Source organism: Lontra canadensis, unplaced genomic scaffold, assembly GCF_010015895.1.
Source record: "Lontra canadensis isolate GAN:19392208 unplaced genomic scaffold, GSC_riverotter_1.0 scaffold170, whole genome shotgun sequence".
Taxonomy (NCBI): Eukaryota; Metazoa; Chordata; class Mammalia; order Carnivora; family Mustelidae; genus Lontra; species Lontra canadensis.
In genome coordinates this window covers 1,993,984-2,012,239 of record NW_022631164.1, presented here as the reverse complement: position 1 = coordinate 2,012,239, position 18,256 = coordinate 1,993,984, and the positions used below count along the sequence as shown (strand labels likewise).

General features: G+C 42.3%; 2 protein-coding genes across 7 annotated transcripts in view; one reads left to right on the top strand and one right to left on the bottom strand.

Annotated features, from left to right (window-relative positions):
• The window catches only part of RBKS (ribokinase), an 83,411-nt gene extending 68,566 nt beyond the window's left edge, over window positions 1-14,845 (bottom strand). The window contains exon 1 of one of the 3 annotated variants that reach the window (XM_032845829.1): window positions 14,612-14,845. In XM_032845829.1, coding sequence (XP_032701720.1) covers window positions 14,612-14,700 — 89 coding nt within the window. In that variant the 5' untranslated portion in view covers window positions 14,701-14,845. The remainder of the gene's footprint in view (window positions 1-14,611) is intronic. The other 2 variants (XM_032845830.1, XM_032845828.1) reach the window with 2 other exon arrangements.
• A 240-nt stretch (window positions 14,846-15,085) lies between these two features.
• The window catches only part of BABAM2 (BRISC and BRCA1 A complex member 2), a 401,243-nt gene continuing 398,072 nt past the window's right edge, over window positions 15,086-18,256 (top strand). For 3 of the 4 annotated variants that reach the window (XM_032845827.1, XM_032845824.1, XM_032845826.1), the window contains exon 1: window positions 15,086-15,195. The gene's annotated coding sequence lies outside the window, so the exon portion shown is untranslated. Of the gene's footprint in view, window positions 15,196-17,177; window positions 17,275-18,256 lie in introns of those variants that run through there. The other variant, XM_032845825.1, reaches the window with a different exon arrangement.

Genomic DNA, 18,256 nt, shown 5'->3' with positions numbered 1-18,256 from the left:
ACTGGATGGCCACAAAGAAGTGGGCTGAGGGCCAGATGGAGTGCCGGCAGGTGTGACCAAAAAAGGTTAAGTAGCTTTAGATGGGAAAGAAAGGCCAAGAGGGGAGTTCACGACAGTAAGTCGATTGAGAACCTACTCTGTTTTGGCAGATCTGAAATTTACATTCATTTCCCACCTAGCCTGTGATCTATTTAAAACCAGTCTCTTATGCCTAATGTTAGAGTACCAGGACAATGCCAATTCCTACAGGTCACTAAGAGCCTGTTTGTAATGGAATGACTTATGACCGATGCCAGTTACTCACAATGGTGTTGATAATGACCAAGTTAACCTGGGCACCTCCTTTATGTGGTTCTAAAAGTCTCAGGAGATTGAGCTAAACTACTCCATTCCCTAGCACTGCAGTGTCAAATATGGTTATTTGAGATTCAAGAGAGACTCATCAATAATTTGAAAACATTCTATTCCACTCCTCCCCTTTTCAGTGCTATTTTTACCTCCTATTCTAAATGCATTTATAGTACTGATGAAAAAAATATCCAGCTACAAGTTCACTTCTGAAAAAGGTACTCAATCAAGAGAAAAATGGTTTTAATGTAATGTTATTATCCTGTCATTTAATTTAGCAGTGACAAGTGATGATGAGATTTTGATTTGCATCAGAAATCTTAAACATTTTAGGATTCTGTTATGAACAGGCAATGATGACTAATCCGTGCGACTGAGTAACTATGTGAATTCTTGGCTTATTGACGCTGCTACCAACAACATCCATAACAATTTTAAAAAGAAAAAATATCCAACATGGCTAAAAACAGGCCAAATAACCGAATTAGTAAGATGGTCGGTATAGAAACTTACGACTTTCACTATATTTATAGTTAGGTCTGGGTCACAATACTGTGGTTTGAATCAAGTATATTTTTTATTATTGGCTGTGGGAAGTCATGAAAAATAGATCAGCAGATGATTATTGGGATGTGTATGTATGGGATGGAGGAGTGAAATCAGGGGTACAGTGTTATGTGTTTGATGTGGGAGCAGATGGCTGGGATTTCAACTCCTTTCTAAACAACTTATATTAACACAAGCACTGTACTAATTTAATTTAGCCATCACTGAAATTTCATCACTGAAATTTCTCTCTCCTTGGGAATTGTACTCTTTTCTTTCCGCATTTCTGCCCTACTCTTCCTTCCTTCCTTCAATTGTAGACTCTCCCTGTATGCAGACAAGGACCAAGTCTGTCCTGTTCTCCATTTTATCCAGAGTGCCTGCCACTTAGCAATGGGCTTAACATATTTTTTGACTGAGTGAATTTTTTAAAGAGACTTCCTTTGTCTCCTTGAAGGGTAGAATATGACTGAAGGAGCTCAGGACAGGACAAAGCTGGCCAAACAGGCCGCTTTGGTGTACTGCTGATGGTGAGCCGTAGGCACATGAAAAGGAGCAAATGGTGGGAGAGGCTTTCTCTGACCTGCTCCTTATCTGCCTCAAGACCAGTTCCCCAAAAGGACTCTGCAGCCATGAATCCCCTCCCTGGGAGTTTCATTTACCAGCAAGGATGGACTCCTATCACAGGCGAGAAGTCACCACCACACCTGGACAATTATCACAAACATTGTCATACCTCCTATTTATAAAACCGAGGACCAGTCCATCTTTCCTAAATCATTTACTCTCCCCTAAGAGAACTTGCACCCCTTTCCCCCTTCCCTATTTAAGAAGCCTGAGTTCTTAATCCCCTTGGGGAGTTATTCCTTTTCCCCTGGGCCTTGCCCATGTACACCTGGGGCATCAGGTTAATACATTTGTTTGTTTTTCTCGTTAATCTTTTATTACCAGGGTCTCAGGCAAGAACTGAGAAGGGAAGAGGGAAAATTATCTCCCTTTCCACCTCTCTTTTCTGTGTCTCCCCTGTGTAGCATCCATCCCTACTTCTGAATTGCAGACGTGGAGGTGTTGGTGAATGGGAAAGAGGAGGCTGGTGGGAATGTCAATAGTCTGGCAATGACAATTTCATGGTTTACCAGACCTTGCCCACCGCCTTCCCCGTATTAGCAGCACGCCTCTCCTATAAGCAGGAACCATAACCAGAAATCAGACTACCCTTCTTCATTTGTGGGGTAATTCAACAAATGTTAAATTGGTGTTTTCCAGTTTACCTCTATGGGACAAAAGCAACTTCCTGACAATATAATAAATCCTAACCCTGATGCAAGCAATATATGAGTGGGGAGGGGGGACCCAGTTCAGAGCATGAGATTATTACGATCTGATTCATGATTTTTTTTTCTTTTAAAGATCAAATTGGTTTTATTAAATGATTCATGAATCGGGCAGCATCTAACAAGTAGAAGGGAGCGCCCCAACTCATAGTTTTTAAAAATAAAAAGATGCATGTATATGTTCTCATAATACGTAAATGCACAGAAAATGAAGTGTTAATGACAGGTATCCATGAAAATGGTGGAGAGAGGGAGCAAAGGTCCTGTTTTACTTTGTATACAGAGGTGTATGCAACAGGAATACCTTTGTGCATACGGGAAGCCACCTGTTACTACTTCAGATTCACCCGGCTTCCCAGCATCTTCTTCCAGCTTCCTGGTAGCCAAGGCCTTGTAGATGCAACGTAACACAGCCTTGCCCAGTGCCGCTCTCTGTCCATTCTAGGGTTTCTGTCCTTTTGTCGTGGTTCCCCGGCTGTCTCGCAGCATTGAGCAACCAGCCAAACACGTCAAGTGTCTTGTACAGGCTTTTCTCGCTCCCTACATTACAGTCCCGCACAGATTATATCCTCTTAAACCTCTGTCTTGAGACTTTTCTGTTGAACCCAGGCTAAGAAAGTTTACTGCTTAGTTATTTTTTAAGTGAATGACCTGGAGCTGAAAGCAGCTTTGAGAGCAACTGGAAAGTTACAGACAGGCAGAAGCATTTCTGAATTAGAAATCCCAATTTACCTTGAACTAGGGTTTTCTACCTCTTTCCTTATTAAGGTCATGAAATCAAGGTCCGGCTCAAGAAAGGACTTGCACAAAGCACCGCCCCCTGATGAAAGCATCGCTATGATTTGCCGCAATTCAGACCTGAGGCTTAGCAGGGCGCCAAGGACAGACAAAGCGCTCAAAGAAAAATAAAAGGAGAGCAGTATACTGGTAGTAATGCACTGTTGCTACCATTTAAAAATTAAAAATAGAGTCAAATTTCTGGATGATGGAGAAAACCCAGACAGAGAAAAACCAACCATAAGAAATATACCTGAACTTAAATTTGTAGCTTTAAAAATGTCACCTTTTAAATTTGCACAGGAGGAAACACTGCTAAATGTTCACAGATGGCCCCAGTCTTCTGGGCCCTGAGAGGTCACGTGGCTAGAGCCTAGTTGCGCAAGGTAGCGCGCCTGAGCCACTTACTGATTGTGCTACCTTTGACAGCTTTTCCCTCTTTGAACCAGCTTCTTCTCTTGCAAAACAGGTTTAATAATACTTGTCAACTCCTTAAATGCCTGGGTTTTGTGCTCTGAGTTATTTCACTGACAGGTGTTATCAGAACAACTAATCAATTGCTTTTAGCTTCTTGACAATGACGTGCTTGTTACAGATTCTCAGAGATGATTCATACCAAAGGAAGGAATGACCTGGTGAAGCAGGGAAGCGAAGTCTTTCGACCAAAGAGGTCACACTACCCCGGCTCCAGCCCAAAGTCGAGGAATAGGTTGCTTTTTGCGTTTCATCCTTTCTTCTTCTGGCTGCAAGCTTGCCAACACCCAGTATGCCTCTCTAATAGGGGACTGTACTATTACTGCACCATTAAAATTCATTGCACTCATTTGTCATTCCTACTGCCTGTACTCTTCAGCCATATCTGTTCTTCTCAGCATTTGTCTATGTCACATTTATAGGACTGAGCGCCATTTCCAAAAAAACCTAGTGATCTCTCTTTCTAGCTCTGGGGAAAAACAAAACAAAACAACCCACTTAGCTTCCAATCTTCATTCTGTGGTTCCTAACCCTAAATTTGCAGACATAGGATTTATTTAAGGGAATGAAAGCTGAATTATGCTTTAAACCATTTTTAAAAAAACTGGTTTTGATTATTAATTCCTATTTTTCCTAGCTAACCAGTCTGGGGCTGAAAAGGAGTTTTGCCTGAAGATGTAGCTATCCTTGAATTTATAGAATAGCTATGAAGAGTATTGGTCACAAGTGGCCAGCCTTTCAGAGTGTCCTATCCTTGAACCTTATTTATTTAAATTTTGCTTGTGTGAAAAAGTGTAGTAGGCACGGGAAGAGCCAATAAGGAGTATGTTATGGTCTTACGTGGCTGCCTTCCTTCCCATCTCTGCTCAGATGTTACCTCCTCAGGTCTTCCCAGTACACCTTACGGGAGATGTCCCTATACCTAATTTTGTTAAGTTATTAATTCACACAAGGAATACTGTGTTTCTGGATCAGAGACAGCTTTTTAATTACTCATAATTGTGTTAGTTCTCTGTGTCCCAATCTCCCCCAGGGTGACATGAGAGGAACTTCCAAATAATGAATTCTTGGGAATTTGTATGGAAGCTGACACAGCTGTTGCTCCTCCTCCCCTCAGGGGTGGGAAAGGAGAGGGAGAAAACACTGCCAAGTGACCTTTGCTTTGTAATATAAACCAACGCTCTCAGGGGAGTGAGGGGTGGAAGGTCTCTAGATTTACAACCCCTCGAATGTAAATAAATGTGTCCAAGGAAGAAGTCCCAAAATCTCTCCAGAAGTCTCTGACTTGCAAGGTTTGTTTGCCATTCAAACATTCTTTAATCCTGGTGCTAGCGATCTTTGCTCAGAAAGTCCTGATCATGCAGAAATGCGAGAACATTCATGGGAAAAAATTCATTGCTTCCCAACGATTTTCTTCAGATCAATAGCACTGTCTGACATTATAATACTCATTTTTCTCCTCCATCCCTATCTTCTTTTGGATTGTCTTCTATTTCATCTTCACTACTGATGTTGACTCCTTTTTTCCCCATTTTTAAATAAAAAACGGTTTTATTTTTTGGGGTGCCTGGGTGGCTCAGTTGGTTAAGCAACTGCCTTCGGCTCAGGTCATGATCCTGGAGTCCCTGGATAGGGTCCCGCATCCGGCTCCTTGCTGGGCGGGGAGTGTGCTTCTCCCTCTGACCCCTCCCTCTCATTCTCTCTCTCTCAAATATATAAATATAAATAAATAAAATCTTAAAAAAATAAAATCTTAAAAAAAAAAGGTTTTATTTTTAAGTAATCTCTATACCCAACATGGGGCTTGAACTTACAGCCCTGAGAGCAAGAGTCATATGTTCCACCATATGAGCCAGCCAGGCGCCCCTCCCTTTTTTCTATTTTAAAAATCTGAGGTTTTCAACGAGCATCTTTAACTTATCACAGCTTATTTTCAAACATTGCTACACCACTTTACTTGTAAGTGTAATTTATTTTTCCATTTTCCCTTCCTAATCTTTGTGCTATTACATATTTTACTTCTATGTGATATAAAACTTTGCTACTATTTTTTTATTTAAACCATCAATTGCCTTTTAAAGAAATTAAGAAGTGGAGGAAAGAAGTCTTGGCATTCGCCTATATGTTAACCTTTTCTGGGGCTCTTCGTCCCCTTGGGTAGATCTTGGCTTATATTTTAGCATCATTTAGGTTCTGCCTAAAGAACTTCCTTCAGTATTTATTGTAGTGTGAGTTTCTGGTGATACATTCTCTATTATTTTCCTGCATTTCTCTTACATATTTGAAGGATATAAAATCCTATGTTGACAGTTTACTTTTTAAGGACTTCAAAGATTTCATTTTCTCCCCCTTGGCTTGCATTATTTCCGACAAGAAGTCTGTAATGAATCTTTGTTCCCTTATCTCTAATGTCCCCCATGCTTTTAAGAGTTGTTTATAATTGGTTTGCAGGGATTGGATTACAATGGGCTTTGTGGTTTACAGTATACTTATCCTGGTTGGGGTTCACTGAAATTCATAGGCCATGTATAGTTTTCATAAAATTTGAAAAAATTTGAAAAATTTTCCGTCATTATTTCTTCAAATATTTTTTGTACCTCACCTACTCTTTCTCTTAGACTCTGATTACACAAACGACAGTCTCCTTGTCTCACATCACAAAGACTGTGTAGTTTGGTCATTTTTCCCCTCTATGCTTCAATTTAGATAATTGCTCTTACAGTCTTCAAGTACACTGATCCTTTCTTTTGTAATGTCTACTCTGCTGATAAGCCCATCAAGTGAACTTTTCATTGCAAAAATTTTATTTTTTCATTTCTTAAACTTCAATTTTTTTTAAAGATTTTTTTAAAAATTTATTTGACAGAGATCACAAGTAGGCAGAAAGGCAGGCAGAGAGAGGGAAACAGGCTCCCTGCTGAGCAGAGAGCCGGATGCGGGGCTTGATCCTAGGACCCTTGGGATCATGACCTGAGCGGAAGGCAGAGGCTTAACCCACTGAGCCACCCAGGTATCCCATCTTTTTTTTTTTTTTTTTAATGTGTTTCCTACTTTTTTCCTCACTACAGTCGTCGTCTTCCTTTGAATCAATGGGCATTTTATAATGGCACTTTGAACATCCATTTCTGCTAATTTCACCATCCTGGCCATTTCTCTATGTCAGGTTTGGTTGGCTTTCTTCCCCTTGGTTATAGATCACATTTTCTTGATTCTTTGCATGACTATTGATTTTTGAGTGAATGCTGAATATAGCAAATGTTACACTACTGAGTGTCTTAATTTTGTTGTGTTTTGCCAAAGGATTAGACTTTGCCTTTTTTGGGCAGCTAAGTAATTTATTTGTTTGGTCCTTTTGAGGATTGCCTTTGAGATTTATTAGGGACAGTTTCGAGTAGCCTTTACTTTGGGGCAAGTTTACCCTCTTTACTAAGTTGTGGTCCTTCTGAATGCTCCAGGGGTTCAATAAGTCTCTTATGCCAAATAGAATGCAATATCTCCCATTCCTGTATGATTTCTGTGAAATGTTCATCTTAGAGCTCTCTAGTAGTGGCCCAGCTTTGTGCAGTCTCTACATCTGTCCATGTAGAATTCAGCAACAGACTCAAGGGGACTCTTATGCAGATTTCTGGACCCTTCCCTGATTAGCTCCTTCCTCTCCAGTACATGTTCCCACACATTTGAGCCATATGCGTCTCCCTAAGCTATGAACTCAGTTTTCTCAACTCACTGATCTTGACATACTTCCCTGAGTTTCTTCTCGCTGTGCCAGGGTCAGTGATGTCCCTCCTGTTTGTTTCCTTTCTTGTTGGGATAACACGCCTGTTGTCTAACATCTGAAACAGCTGCTTCATATATTTTGTCCCTTATATATCCCATTTTTTTGTTTATGGTGGGAAGGTAAGGCCGGTACTACTCACTCCATCATGGTCAGAAGTAAATATATTTTTTAGTAGATTTATTTATTTTAGGGGGGTGGTGCACATGGTGGGGAGGAGCAGAGGGAGTGGGAGAGAGAATCCTCAAGCCGACTCCCCCCTGAGTGTGGAGCCTGATACTGGCCTCGACTCCTGAGATCATGACCTCAGTGGAAATCAAGAGCCGCTGCTTAACTGACTGAGCCACCCAGGTGCCCCCAGAAATAAATATTTTTGAATGAATGTTCTACACTTTAAAAGACATTTATAGAGATAACTGGGATGACAGATGCCTGTGTACACAAGAAGGCACAGAGTGAGGTGAGAGCAGTGTAGAAATGGTGCATATGAGCATGGCCCAAGGAGAAAAGTAAACCAGTTATTAAAAAGGAATATGGCCAGAATAAAGGGGCCGCATCCTCCTTTATCCCTCTGACATAGGACTGAAGACTGAGTACAGAAGACACTGGAGAGGCATATAGGTCAAGTAGTTAGAAACATACCTAAAGGGGCGCCTGGGTGGCTCAGTGGGTTAAAGCCTCTACCTTTGGCTCGGGTCATGATCCCAGGGTCCTGGGATCGAGCCCCCCATCGGGCTCTCTGCTCAGCAGGGAGCCTGCTTCCTTATCTCTCATCTCTCTCTGCCTGCCTCTCTGCCTACTTGTGATCTCTGTCTGTCAAATAAATAAATAAAATCTTAAAAAAAAAAGAAACGTACTTAAAAATTATAATGCCATCTGATGTCAACTCACCTTTTTGAATAATTGTACACAGACTTCCTGCCTCCCGGCTGAGCAAAGTTCTGGACAAAGAAGAGAAGCTTGGATAGAGAGGTAGGGAAGGAGCTAATCCTGGAGCTAGAACGTGTGAGAGGAGAGAGCAGGAGAAGTATGTGTGTGTAGGGGGGTTAGTGAGTGGGGCCTGGACAACCAGAGGATGCAGTAAGGTACTTGAGAAAATCAGGATGCAGAAAAACAGAGAAGAAAGGGAAATGGTGAGACTAAAGCATTCATCAAAGTTCCTGATGAAAACCATTTTAATTCATTGAAGAAGGCAAGTATGAATAGTGACAGATAACTACAAAACCGGTATTTTATTTTCTATTTTGCCAATTAATTATAGTAAACTTTAAATTTCAAAATGATTTGTCACTACATTGTAATTATCTAGGCTACTTCTTCCTGCCATCTGCTGGTGTAGGTTAAAGAAATACAAATGGAATTAATTTTATCCTAAGCAAAATATAATTAGAAAGATAAATCAGCATACAAAAAAATCATGTATTCTGGAATCAATTATTAAAAATTTTAGCTTATCTACAATTTCTGGGTTTTGGTGCTCATGCTTCTTTCACATTCCCATCATCATGAATAATCAAGAAAGAGTATATTTGAGCTTCCTGATACATTTGTAAGATGGGTTAGAGCAGGCATTATCTAAACTTTGGCAGCCAGTGAGCTATGTGAAATGTCACTTCTGTCCTTTGAGCCCTTCACTGGTTCCCAGGGCCTGTGGAATAAAACCCAGGCACCCAAGCATGGCTGATAAGACCTTTCCGTAACATCTTTCCTCTGATGTTCTACAGACCTAGTTGCGGCTGTCCCAGCATGCTCCGTGGATACCCACGGCCGTGAATTTGCTCTTCGGGGTTATCCCAGCTGGCCACAATGTATTCCCTCCTCTTTTTTGCTGGGTTAGCACCTGCTCATTTTCTACAACTTGGCTCCAGAGGCATCCCAACCAGACCGTTTTCCCTATACTCCCACAGAACCTGCAGGCACTAACTGCATCGCACTCCAATGATCTCTCTTTGTGTCTGCCTTCTTTTTTTGGACTAGAAGTTCCTCAGGAGCAAGGACTATGCTTTACTAATCGCAGTATCCCTAGCACTCAGCACAGTCCCAGTCTTTTAATAGCTACTCAAGTGACTGAAATTCTAGAGAGTCCTTCATCACGAAGCCTACCCAACCTTCTCCTCCCAAGAGTGCAGAGACGAAGGAACGAAAGCATGAAGAGTGGGCAGAGCAGGGGTCACTGAAGGAACTTGTTTGTAATACCACACGGTAGGTGTGCTTGTTCTGACAGGTGAAGTTTACTTTTTAATGTGTTTTCCTTGAAGGGACCATAATTAGCAAATTTCCCATGAATGATCTCTTTTGATGTTAGGAAATCTGGTTGACAGAAACATGTTTACCAAAATATTAATTTAAGAGTTGGTAACAGATATACGACTTTCAAGACCAATTTAAGGAGCAGAAAGGATAATAAAGGATATTCCTCTGGCACTGGGAATGCATGACATTCCTCAGGTCAACAGTCCTCTGGCTTTTACTTTACTGAGAATGTGATGGCGAAGAGATTTTTTTCTGTTCCAAATATGACAAGTCAAGAGGCTTCTGGTGGAATGCAGGATAGAGGTTACTGTAATATGTTAGGCACAGGTAACCTTTTCTAGGTATGGCGTACATTTTTGGCTTTTTTTTTTTTTAAAGTAATCTAGGTCCTACATTTCATCCACTTTGGATTGAAAAGCTTCTAAATTCACTTATTCCGCCATCCAGTTAAAATCTTTTGACAATTAAGCAATCATTTCCTGACTTGCCAAGGATTAAATTTAGATGCTTGGCTGAACATGAGCCTTATCTCTCAAGCCATCACTTTTAATTGGAGCATGTAAAAGGATAACACAGGGTTGTAGCTGACATCATAGTCTATCGCCATGGAAATGTAAACATGGGTTTGTATTGAGCTTGTCTCAGAGCAAGTTTTAGGGGTACAGAGAGACTGGGCGATGGGAGATAAATTAGGTAAAAAACGTATGCCATAGATGTTGGATTGCGCTAGGAGTTCAGACCTTCAGTGATCTCATCCTGCCTCAAGGCCTCAAATATCCTTGACACACTGCTGACACTCAAATTTCTATCTCCAGCTGGTCCAAACTCCTGTAATCTGTCTTCTTAACGGCCTCAGTTGGATCTAACAGGCAACTCAGATCTCACATGTCCATCCTGAGCTCCTGATACTGCCCTCTCCCCAGCCAGTTTGCTGTGCTCCCAATCTTGTTTCTTGGCAAAGGTTAGCTTCCCCTTCCACAGGCAGAGGCCACAGAACTTGGGAGTGATCCTTGACCCGTCTGTAATCCTCAACGAATCCTGTCCGCTCTGCCTTCAAATATATAATAAAAAAGATGCTCGCTTCATCTTCATGGACTGCTTTCAGGTTACTGTCATTTCTTGCCTGGATTACTGTAAAGACTCTGAACTGGTCTCCCCCTTTTGCCCTTGCCTGCCTTCAGTCTGTTCTCACACAGCCCCCACAGTGATGATATTAATATGTAAATCAGATTAGGTCACCCCTCTGCTCAAACCCTCCAATGGCTTTTCATCTTATTCAAGGTATGACCCCAAATCCTTTAATCATTAATTGCCCTCCTCCCTCCCTTTCTTGTTCAGCCACACTGGACTCCTTGTTCACTGATCGTTAAGAGGCATGCTTCCGCCTCAGGCCCTTATGCTCTTAAGCTGGTTATCTGTATGGCTTGCTTCCTTTCCTCCTTCACGTTTTTACTCAATATCACCTTCTCAGTGAGGCTTTCTATGGGCAACGACCTAAAATTACTACTCCCATCTCCCTTTCATACCTTACTTTCCTCCTTAGCATTTACCTAACATACTATACGTTTTACTTATTTCTATTGATACAGTCTCTTCCATTAGAATGTGAGCCCCACAAGGCAGGGTCTCCTGGCTGTGTTTTTCACTGTTGCATCCTCTGCACTTAGGGAAGTCCCTGGCATATGTAAAAAGTCACTAAATATTTGTTGAATGAATATGAGATGGATGATATATGTCCTAAGAAATAAAGATGATCAGTGGAAGCATGACTGGCAAAGATCTGTGCACTTATCTCTAAAGAAGTTCACTTCTTGTTGGGTTTTCATGGAATCCTGTCTTTGGAGGAAGTCTAACTTAATTTTCCACAAGCTTGACTTCTCTTATCTATGCACTGTGGAACTTCAGAGATGGGTGTTCAGGAAGAGAATGACGGTAAACATAGGTGGGTATTAAGCAATGTTCATGGTTTGCCATGTTGGACAAGCTAATGATATTTTAAAATTATTAGTACACAGAGCTTACTATTCATAGCAAACTGAAATCAGACATGAAAAGAAAGTTGCTCATTGATTGAATTAGCAGTGTCTGGCACATAGTAATGTAATATATAAAGTGAATTGGATTGGGTGCTGTCCAAGAGGGCTTGGTTACTGAAGTAGTTTTGTTTCTGAAGTGAGTCTGCGGTATAGGCAAGGGTGTCCAGGCTGTGTCCAGTGAAACCAAGAAATAAAGGGACAGTCACGGAGATACCATCTCTAGACTTGATTATAAATCCTTAGTTTTATCAGCTTACAAAGTAAACAAGGCACACACTGCAAGTTTTCAAATGAACTGCAGATGAAAAGGGCAAAAATACCAGCCAGAGATAGAGGTAGAGGCAGGATGATATAATGGAAAGATAAAGCTTGGGAAACATGGGTTTCCAACTTTCTCCGTGCCACTAACTGGCTGTGTGATTTGGCGGTGGGGTGCGGGGGTGCAAGTCATCTAACAAGTCTATTAGTTACCTCACCTGTAAAATGTGGAGAATGGACCCAGGGGCTTCAGTGATCCTCCAAGTTCTAAGTATTGGAAGATTTTTAACTTTAAGCTTCGTCATTGTGGTAAGTAGAATAATGTCCCCCCACTCCTCCCCAACCCTGCCCCACGGATGTCTACATTCCTGACCCCCAGAACTTGTGAATGTTACGTTACATGGCAAGGGAAATTAAGGTTGCTAATAAGCTAAATTAAAATAAGGATATCATCCCGAATTATCCATTTGGGCCCAACATAATCACAAGGGTTCTTATAATGTGGAAGAGGAAGGCAAAAAGTGAGCATCCGAATGATGCCATGTGAGAAGCACTTGACTGACCACTGCTGGCTTTGAAGATGGAGTAAAGGGCCATAAGCCAAGGAATGTGTGCAGCCTCTAGAAACTGGAAAAGGCAAGAGAACAGATTTCCCTTAGAGCTGCCAGGAGGAACGCAGCCTACAGAAGTCTTGATTTTAGCTCAGTGAGATCTGTGTCAGACTTCTAACCTCCAGAACTGTATTAAATTTGTATTATTTGAGCCACTAAGTTTGTGTCAATTTGTTATGGCAGCAAGAGGAAACTAATGGGATCATGACATATACCCTAACTAGCAACGTTGGACCCAAGTTTATCACAATGAAGGATTTTAAATAAAAACAGGTATTTTGTAAAGATCTTCAGAGGCAGGAGTAATCAGAAACCATAAGTAGTTTGCAGAAAAGCTATGAGACAGTCTCTAAGGGAATAAAACTTTTACTAGTGATTCATGAGAAGTAGACACCTGGTTATTTTACAAAGGAAAGAAAATGGCGAGAGAAGAGAAATTAGAAAGGTTATATACAATGTAAGAGTTTTTTTATTTTTCTGTACCTCAGTTTAACTCTTTTATGAACTAAAGAGGTGGAATAAATGCTAAGTTCCTCTAGATTTTGTTTGTTTGTTTGTTTTGTTTTATTTCTTAAAACAGAGAGGGAGAAAGTGAGGGAGGGAGAGAGAGAGAGAGAGAATCTTAAGCAGGCTCCATGCTGGGGCTCAATCCCACAATCCTGAGATCATGACCTGACCTGAAATTAAGAGTCAGATGCTTAACTGATGGAGGCACCCAGGCACCCCAAATTCTTCTAGCTCTTAAATAAGATTTTAAAATCCCGACAGATGCTACATGAGCCCTTGACACTCCATCCCAACTACGAAGAATATTCATTTTATGAGATATTGTTATCCTTAACGTTTGATGGTCAAGCTTCACAGAAAGCTCAGACTTAGTTTAAGAAGAAAGTTGCTCTGAATTTTAAACCTGACATTTATCCAGGTAGGGTGCACGGGAAAATTGTTTAGTTTTCTGACTCTTTTGCCACTGCACCTATAAAAGTATGTTTTTGGCAATCACTAGCAGTCTCTCCCCCTTTCTACTCTTTGTCTGGAAATTTGATAACCTAGCTTATAAATAATTTAAGCAACAAAAGACTAAATTGGTTACATACAGACCCTGGAACTATTTTCTAAAACATAGGTGGGGCAGAGATCTGGTGACTTGATTTTCTCAAGGCCTTTTTACCTGTTTTCAGGCTCTCTGTTATCCTTTGAAAAAGCAACGTTGCAGGACAGATGAGGTCTTACTGTAGTATCCCTGATCATTTTAAATTTTTATAATGTAAAAATAGCATTTCTGAAAAACCAGTCACAAAACTATTAAACAGAAGCAATCTGAATGGTAGAATTTTCTTGGAATATCTGATTTTTTTTTTATAATGAACATATATTATTGTTATAGTCAGGAAAGCCATTTTCTTTCCTTTTTCCTTTCCTTCTTTTCCTTCTCTTTCTCTCTCTCTCTCTTTTTCAGCAGGCTCTAAGCCCAAGGTGGGGCTTGAACTCATAATTCTAAGATCAAGAGTTGCGTGCTCCAGTACCCAGCCTGCTAGGCACTCCGCCATTTTCATTAAAAAAAAAGAAAAAAGAAAAAAGAAAAAAAGAAAAATTAGGGATCTCTCCAACCAATGTATTTTCAGTTAGCATATTTTCATTATTTTATCACGTTTTTTAATGTTGTAAACTTTGTGTTTATGGGTTTTTGATTCACACTCGGGTTGCCATAAGATAACCCATATACTGATCCACATAACACCGAAAAGCAAGGAATGCCAACAGCCAATACGGTGAAAGGTGACGCCATGAAAGATCGATTGTCTTTTGGACTTTTTGACCTCTGTTCCACTCATTCAAGTTCAGACGACTAATCCCCAACCTGGTTCATGTCACCGTTCACAAAACACTTTCCTTCATTTAGTCATCACAACAACGCCGGGAGGTGGGCACGTTCTCAGAGATAAAACGACTTGACCAAGGTTCCTTAGGCTAGTCAGGGGACAGGCTCGGCCGACGGGTCGAAAAACCCGAGCAGGTCTTCGCGGGCGCTTCCAGTAACAGGAAGAGCTTCCACTACACCCTGGCCTCTTACGTTCCCGAACTTGACAGTTCGGCAGCTCACCCCCAAGCGGGCACTCCCCGTCGCCGAAGCTCCGGTGCCGAGCACGGTCCGCCCCCTCCCTCCACCGCAAGCTCTGCGTACTGAGCCGGACTAACCTGACCAGGTCGGTCATGCAGGAGCCCACCACTACCACCGCCGCCACCTCCTCCTGCCACTGCCGGCCGGGTTCCCCAGATGCGGCCATGGCCCAAAGGAGGTGCTCTCCACCCCGGAGGCTGACCTTTGCCCTTTGCCCGACCCCGTAACCAGGAACGCCGCTCCTACGCTCCCTAACGACGCGGGCCTTCCAGACGCCTCTGCGGGTCGCCCACCTGACTGCCCGAAATAACCCCTCCCCCAGCCGCCCTCTGTTCTTCCCGGGACGGTCTCCCTGCACCCTCTCTCGTTACAGAGCCCTCCTGAGAGTTCCAGACTCCACGCCGCTCGCCACCCACGAGGCGGGCGCGGAGGAAGGACCTTTCAGGCACGGCGGGGACGCCCTTCCGAGTGCCCGGCTTGGCGCGTCCGGGGGCGCGCACGCCGCCCGGCTCCAGGACCGCAGAGGGGGCGGGGCGGGACGTCCGGGGGCGCGCACGCATCCGGCTCGCGGTGCGCGCGCAGGTCGGTGCGTCGGTCGGGGGCGCGCTCGGGTAACCTGTACCCCACGTAGTCGCCGGTTACCGATCGGACTAAGTTCCAGGTACCTGGACTGGGGCTGGTGCGGGGAGGTTGGATCCCGAGTCGCACAGGTGGCCTGTGCACAGGATCGTGGTTTAAGTATGCCCAGGGCTCGCCGCCTCTTCCTATAGAGAAGGCCCCCGTTCTGAAGATGCCCTGCTCATCCCCATCACGCTGGTCCCCGCAAGAATGAGACACCCCCCCCAAGGCCAGAGGCCGCTCTTTTTGCATATCTAGCCCGCCCCCTGCTCCCTCAATAACCTCAGACTCCTTTCTTCCGCCCGCCTGAAGAGGGGACCATACAGTTTGGGAAAAGGGAGAGTATCCCATTTTAGATGGCCCCTAGAGTGGGGTGGTCATTCTTTGGGTCCGAGCCGACTTGTTTTTCTTGAATGTTGCCCCTGGAGAAATTGCTTCCCCACTTACTTCCCTCGTGCGCTTTATGACGTTGAGGTGACGCAGCAGGACGCCACCCCTTTCCGTTCCATGACGTCAGCAGGGCACACGTTTCCGTGTTTGTCATCTCATTTTAATTGCGAGATACTGGATGATGCCTTAGACGTCTTTGTAGTCCCCATGCTGCCCCTTCGAGGACCTCATGTGACCCTGTTTCGAGCAGCAGGCCCTGTAAAAATTGTATTTCTGCATTTTCCTTTTGTAATACGTCAAAATCAGGAAATAGAAATTGCACAGCTAGCACTCAGGGGAGGCGGGCCACTGTAAATTTGTGCCTAGCTGGGATCTATCATGGAACTGTGATGTGTGAAAGCCACCATTGTAGGTGTTCCCCTGTCCATGTCCCTGGCTCAAAAGGATCACACCAAAGAACCATCATCTTTGGCTGTTTGGTGACCTCTGGTTTTGGAGTATTTATTTCTCCTCTGTCTTAGAGAAGTCACTACACTTACGGTTGAAACATTTTAATGCTGCAGGAAGTCTTGCACTGTCAAAAAATAGTACTGTAGCTGTTCTAACACAAAGAAATTCCTTCAGGTGTTAGTCAAAGGTCCTGATAGTTGCTGAGTTGGAATGGGCTGTTGTCACCTTAAGTATAGTTTGGCTTTTGGTGCAGGTTTCTTCCCTGTGGCATTTGACTGGCGGGTCACTCAGGCCAGCTTTGGCAGCAGACCAGCTGTAGTCAAACGTGTTTCTGGTGGTCCTGCAACCATTTGTTCAAATTTGTAATTTTTTTTCTGTTCCAGTTTTATGAGTTGTACACTTTAAACAGGTGTCTTTGATGCCTTTCTCTTCGGTAATTGCAATTATACATGCTTATGTGAGAGGAGGATGGGTGTAGTGGACTTTGAGGGAGATCTGGATTTGAATGCTGGTCTTTATTCTTGCTACGTGTGTGACTTTGAACAAGTTACTTAGTCCTGCTGCGCTTTAGTTTTCCTATCTGTGAAATGGGAACAGTAATAGAGAACAGGGTTGTTGGGGTGAAGTAAATGAAATTACAGGTAGAGGTGGGTGATAGAGTGCCTGATACTCAGTAGATTTTTCAGAATGTGTTAATTCTTTTTCCGTTTTTCATAGAAACGAGAGGTAAAATAATGATAGGTATTATGGGGAAAAGCATGGAAGAATAATTTTGTAATGTAAGTGAGATCCTTTGCTTTTTTTCCAGATGAGTATTTCTGTGTTTTGCATATGATCTAGATAAGCATCCTTTCAAGAACTGTGACATCAGTGGATAGAAATAAGAATGGAAATGTCACAGAATAGGAAAAAAATGCTTCAAAATGCTAATATGGGTTAGTATGCTGTTCAAAGACAAATTACAGAAATTATCCTTATCTCCCATAGAGTGGGAATTCTAAAACCTGCCTACACTGCCCAGGATTGTGAAGATCAACTGTGATAATGTTTTTGGAAGCTCTTTATAAGTGGTAGTGTTACAAAAATGTACAGCGTGGTTTTTATGATTGACAATACAGGACATTAGATGTTTATTCTTACCTTGTAGTGACTTTGGAATGGTGGGGAGAAGTAATCTGTTAAGTGGATGGAAGAGGAGTTTGTTTTATATTTGCAGAAAGGATGATTTGAGTACTGAAGTATACAGCCTCAAAGGTACTTCTGGGTGTCATCACCATATAAGGTAGCTAAATTATTTTTTGAAAGATCATTGCAGTCCTTCCCTTTATTACTATCCAAAGTGATTAAAACAGGTACTGGTTTTCAACATTTCTTTTGGCAGAGACCTCTAAGTCCCCATATGGTAAAGTATATGAAAACTAGGACTAGGACATCATTTCCTTATAGTTGTAACTTAGAGGAAATTAATTTGCTTTTGATGAGGGATTATCCTTTCAGATTGAGGAAGAAAGTGACTATTTAAATGGACTTACTCACCTCTGAAACTAGAGGTTTTCATTTAGAAATCTGTTTAGAGGAATTCATGCATTCCTTCCCCTAGCCCCTGGGTTTCCAGATAATTTAGACACGCTTTGTTGGTTTTACTTCTGTATTTTCAAGTGCAAGAACTTCTTAGTGCCTGAAAGGCTAAGACTTTTAGATACATGTTTGTTTGTGTTGGTTAATATCCGGATAAGTGTATGTTTTCATGATTTAATTGTTAAATAGCTTTTTAAAAAAATATTTTCTTTATTTATTTGACAGAGATCACAAGTAGGCAGAGAGGCAGGCAGAGAGAGAGGGGGGGAAGCAGGCTCCCCGCTGAGCAGAGAGCCTGATGTGGGGCTCGATCCCAGGACTCTGAGATCATGACCTGAGCCGAAGGCAGAGGCTTCAACCCACTGAGCCACCCAGGTGCCCCATAAAATAGCTTTTTGCTACATATGTTCCTCAGATACATTCTCCTCGACCAGATTTTTTTGAGGGGATATTGTCTTCTCTCCATACCTTAATATTTCTTTAGTTTTTTTGGTCTCTTTATTCATTTGTTTATTTAAAGATTTTTACTGGATGCTTAGTATGTACCAGGTACTTTTGTTAAACACTAGGGATTCAAGACATAGTCCCTGCAGGGGAGAGATCACAAAGCAGGTAGTTAGTTATAACACACTGTGGAGGGACAGTATATCAGAAGTAAATAATTTCTCGTAAGTAACAATTATAAG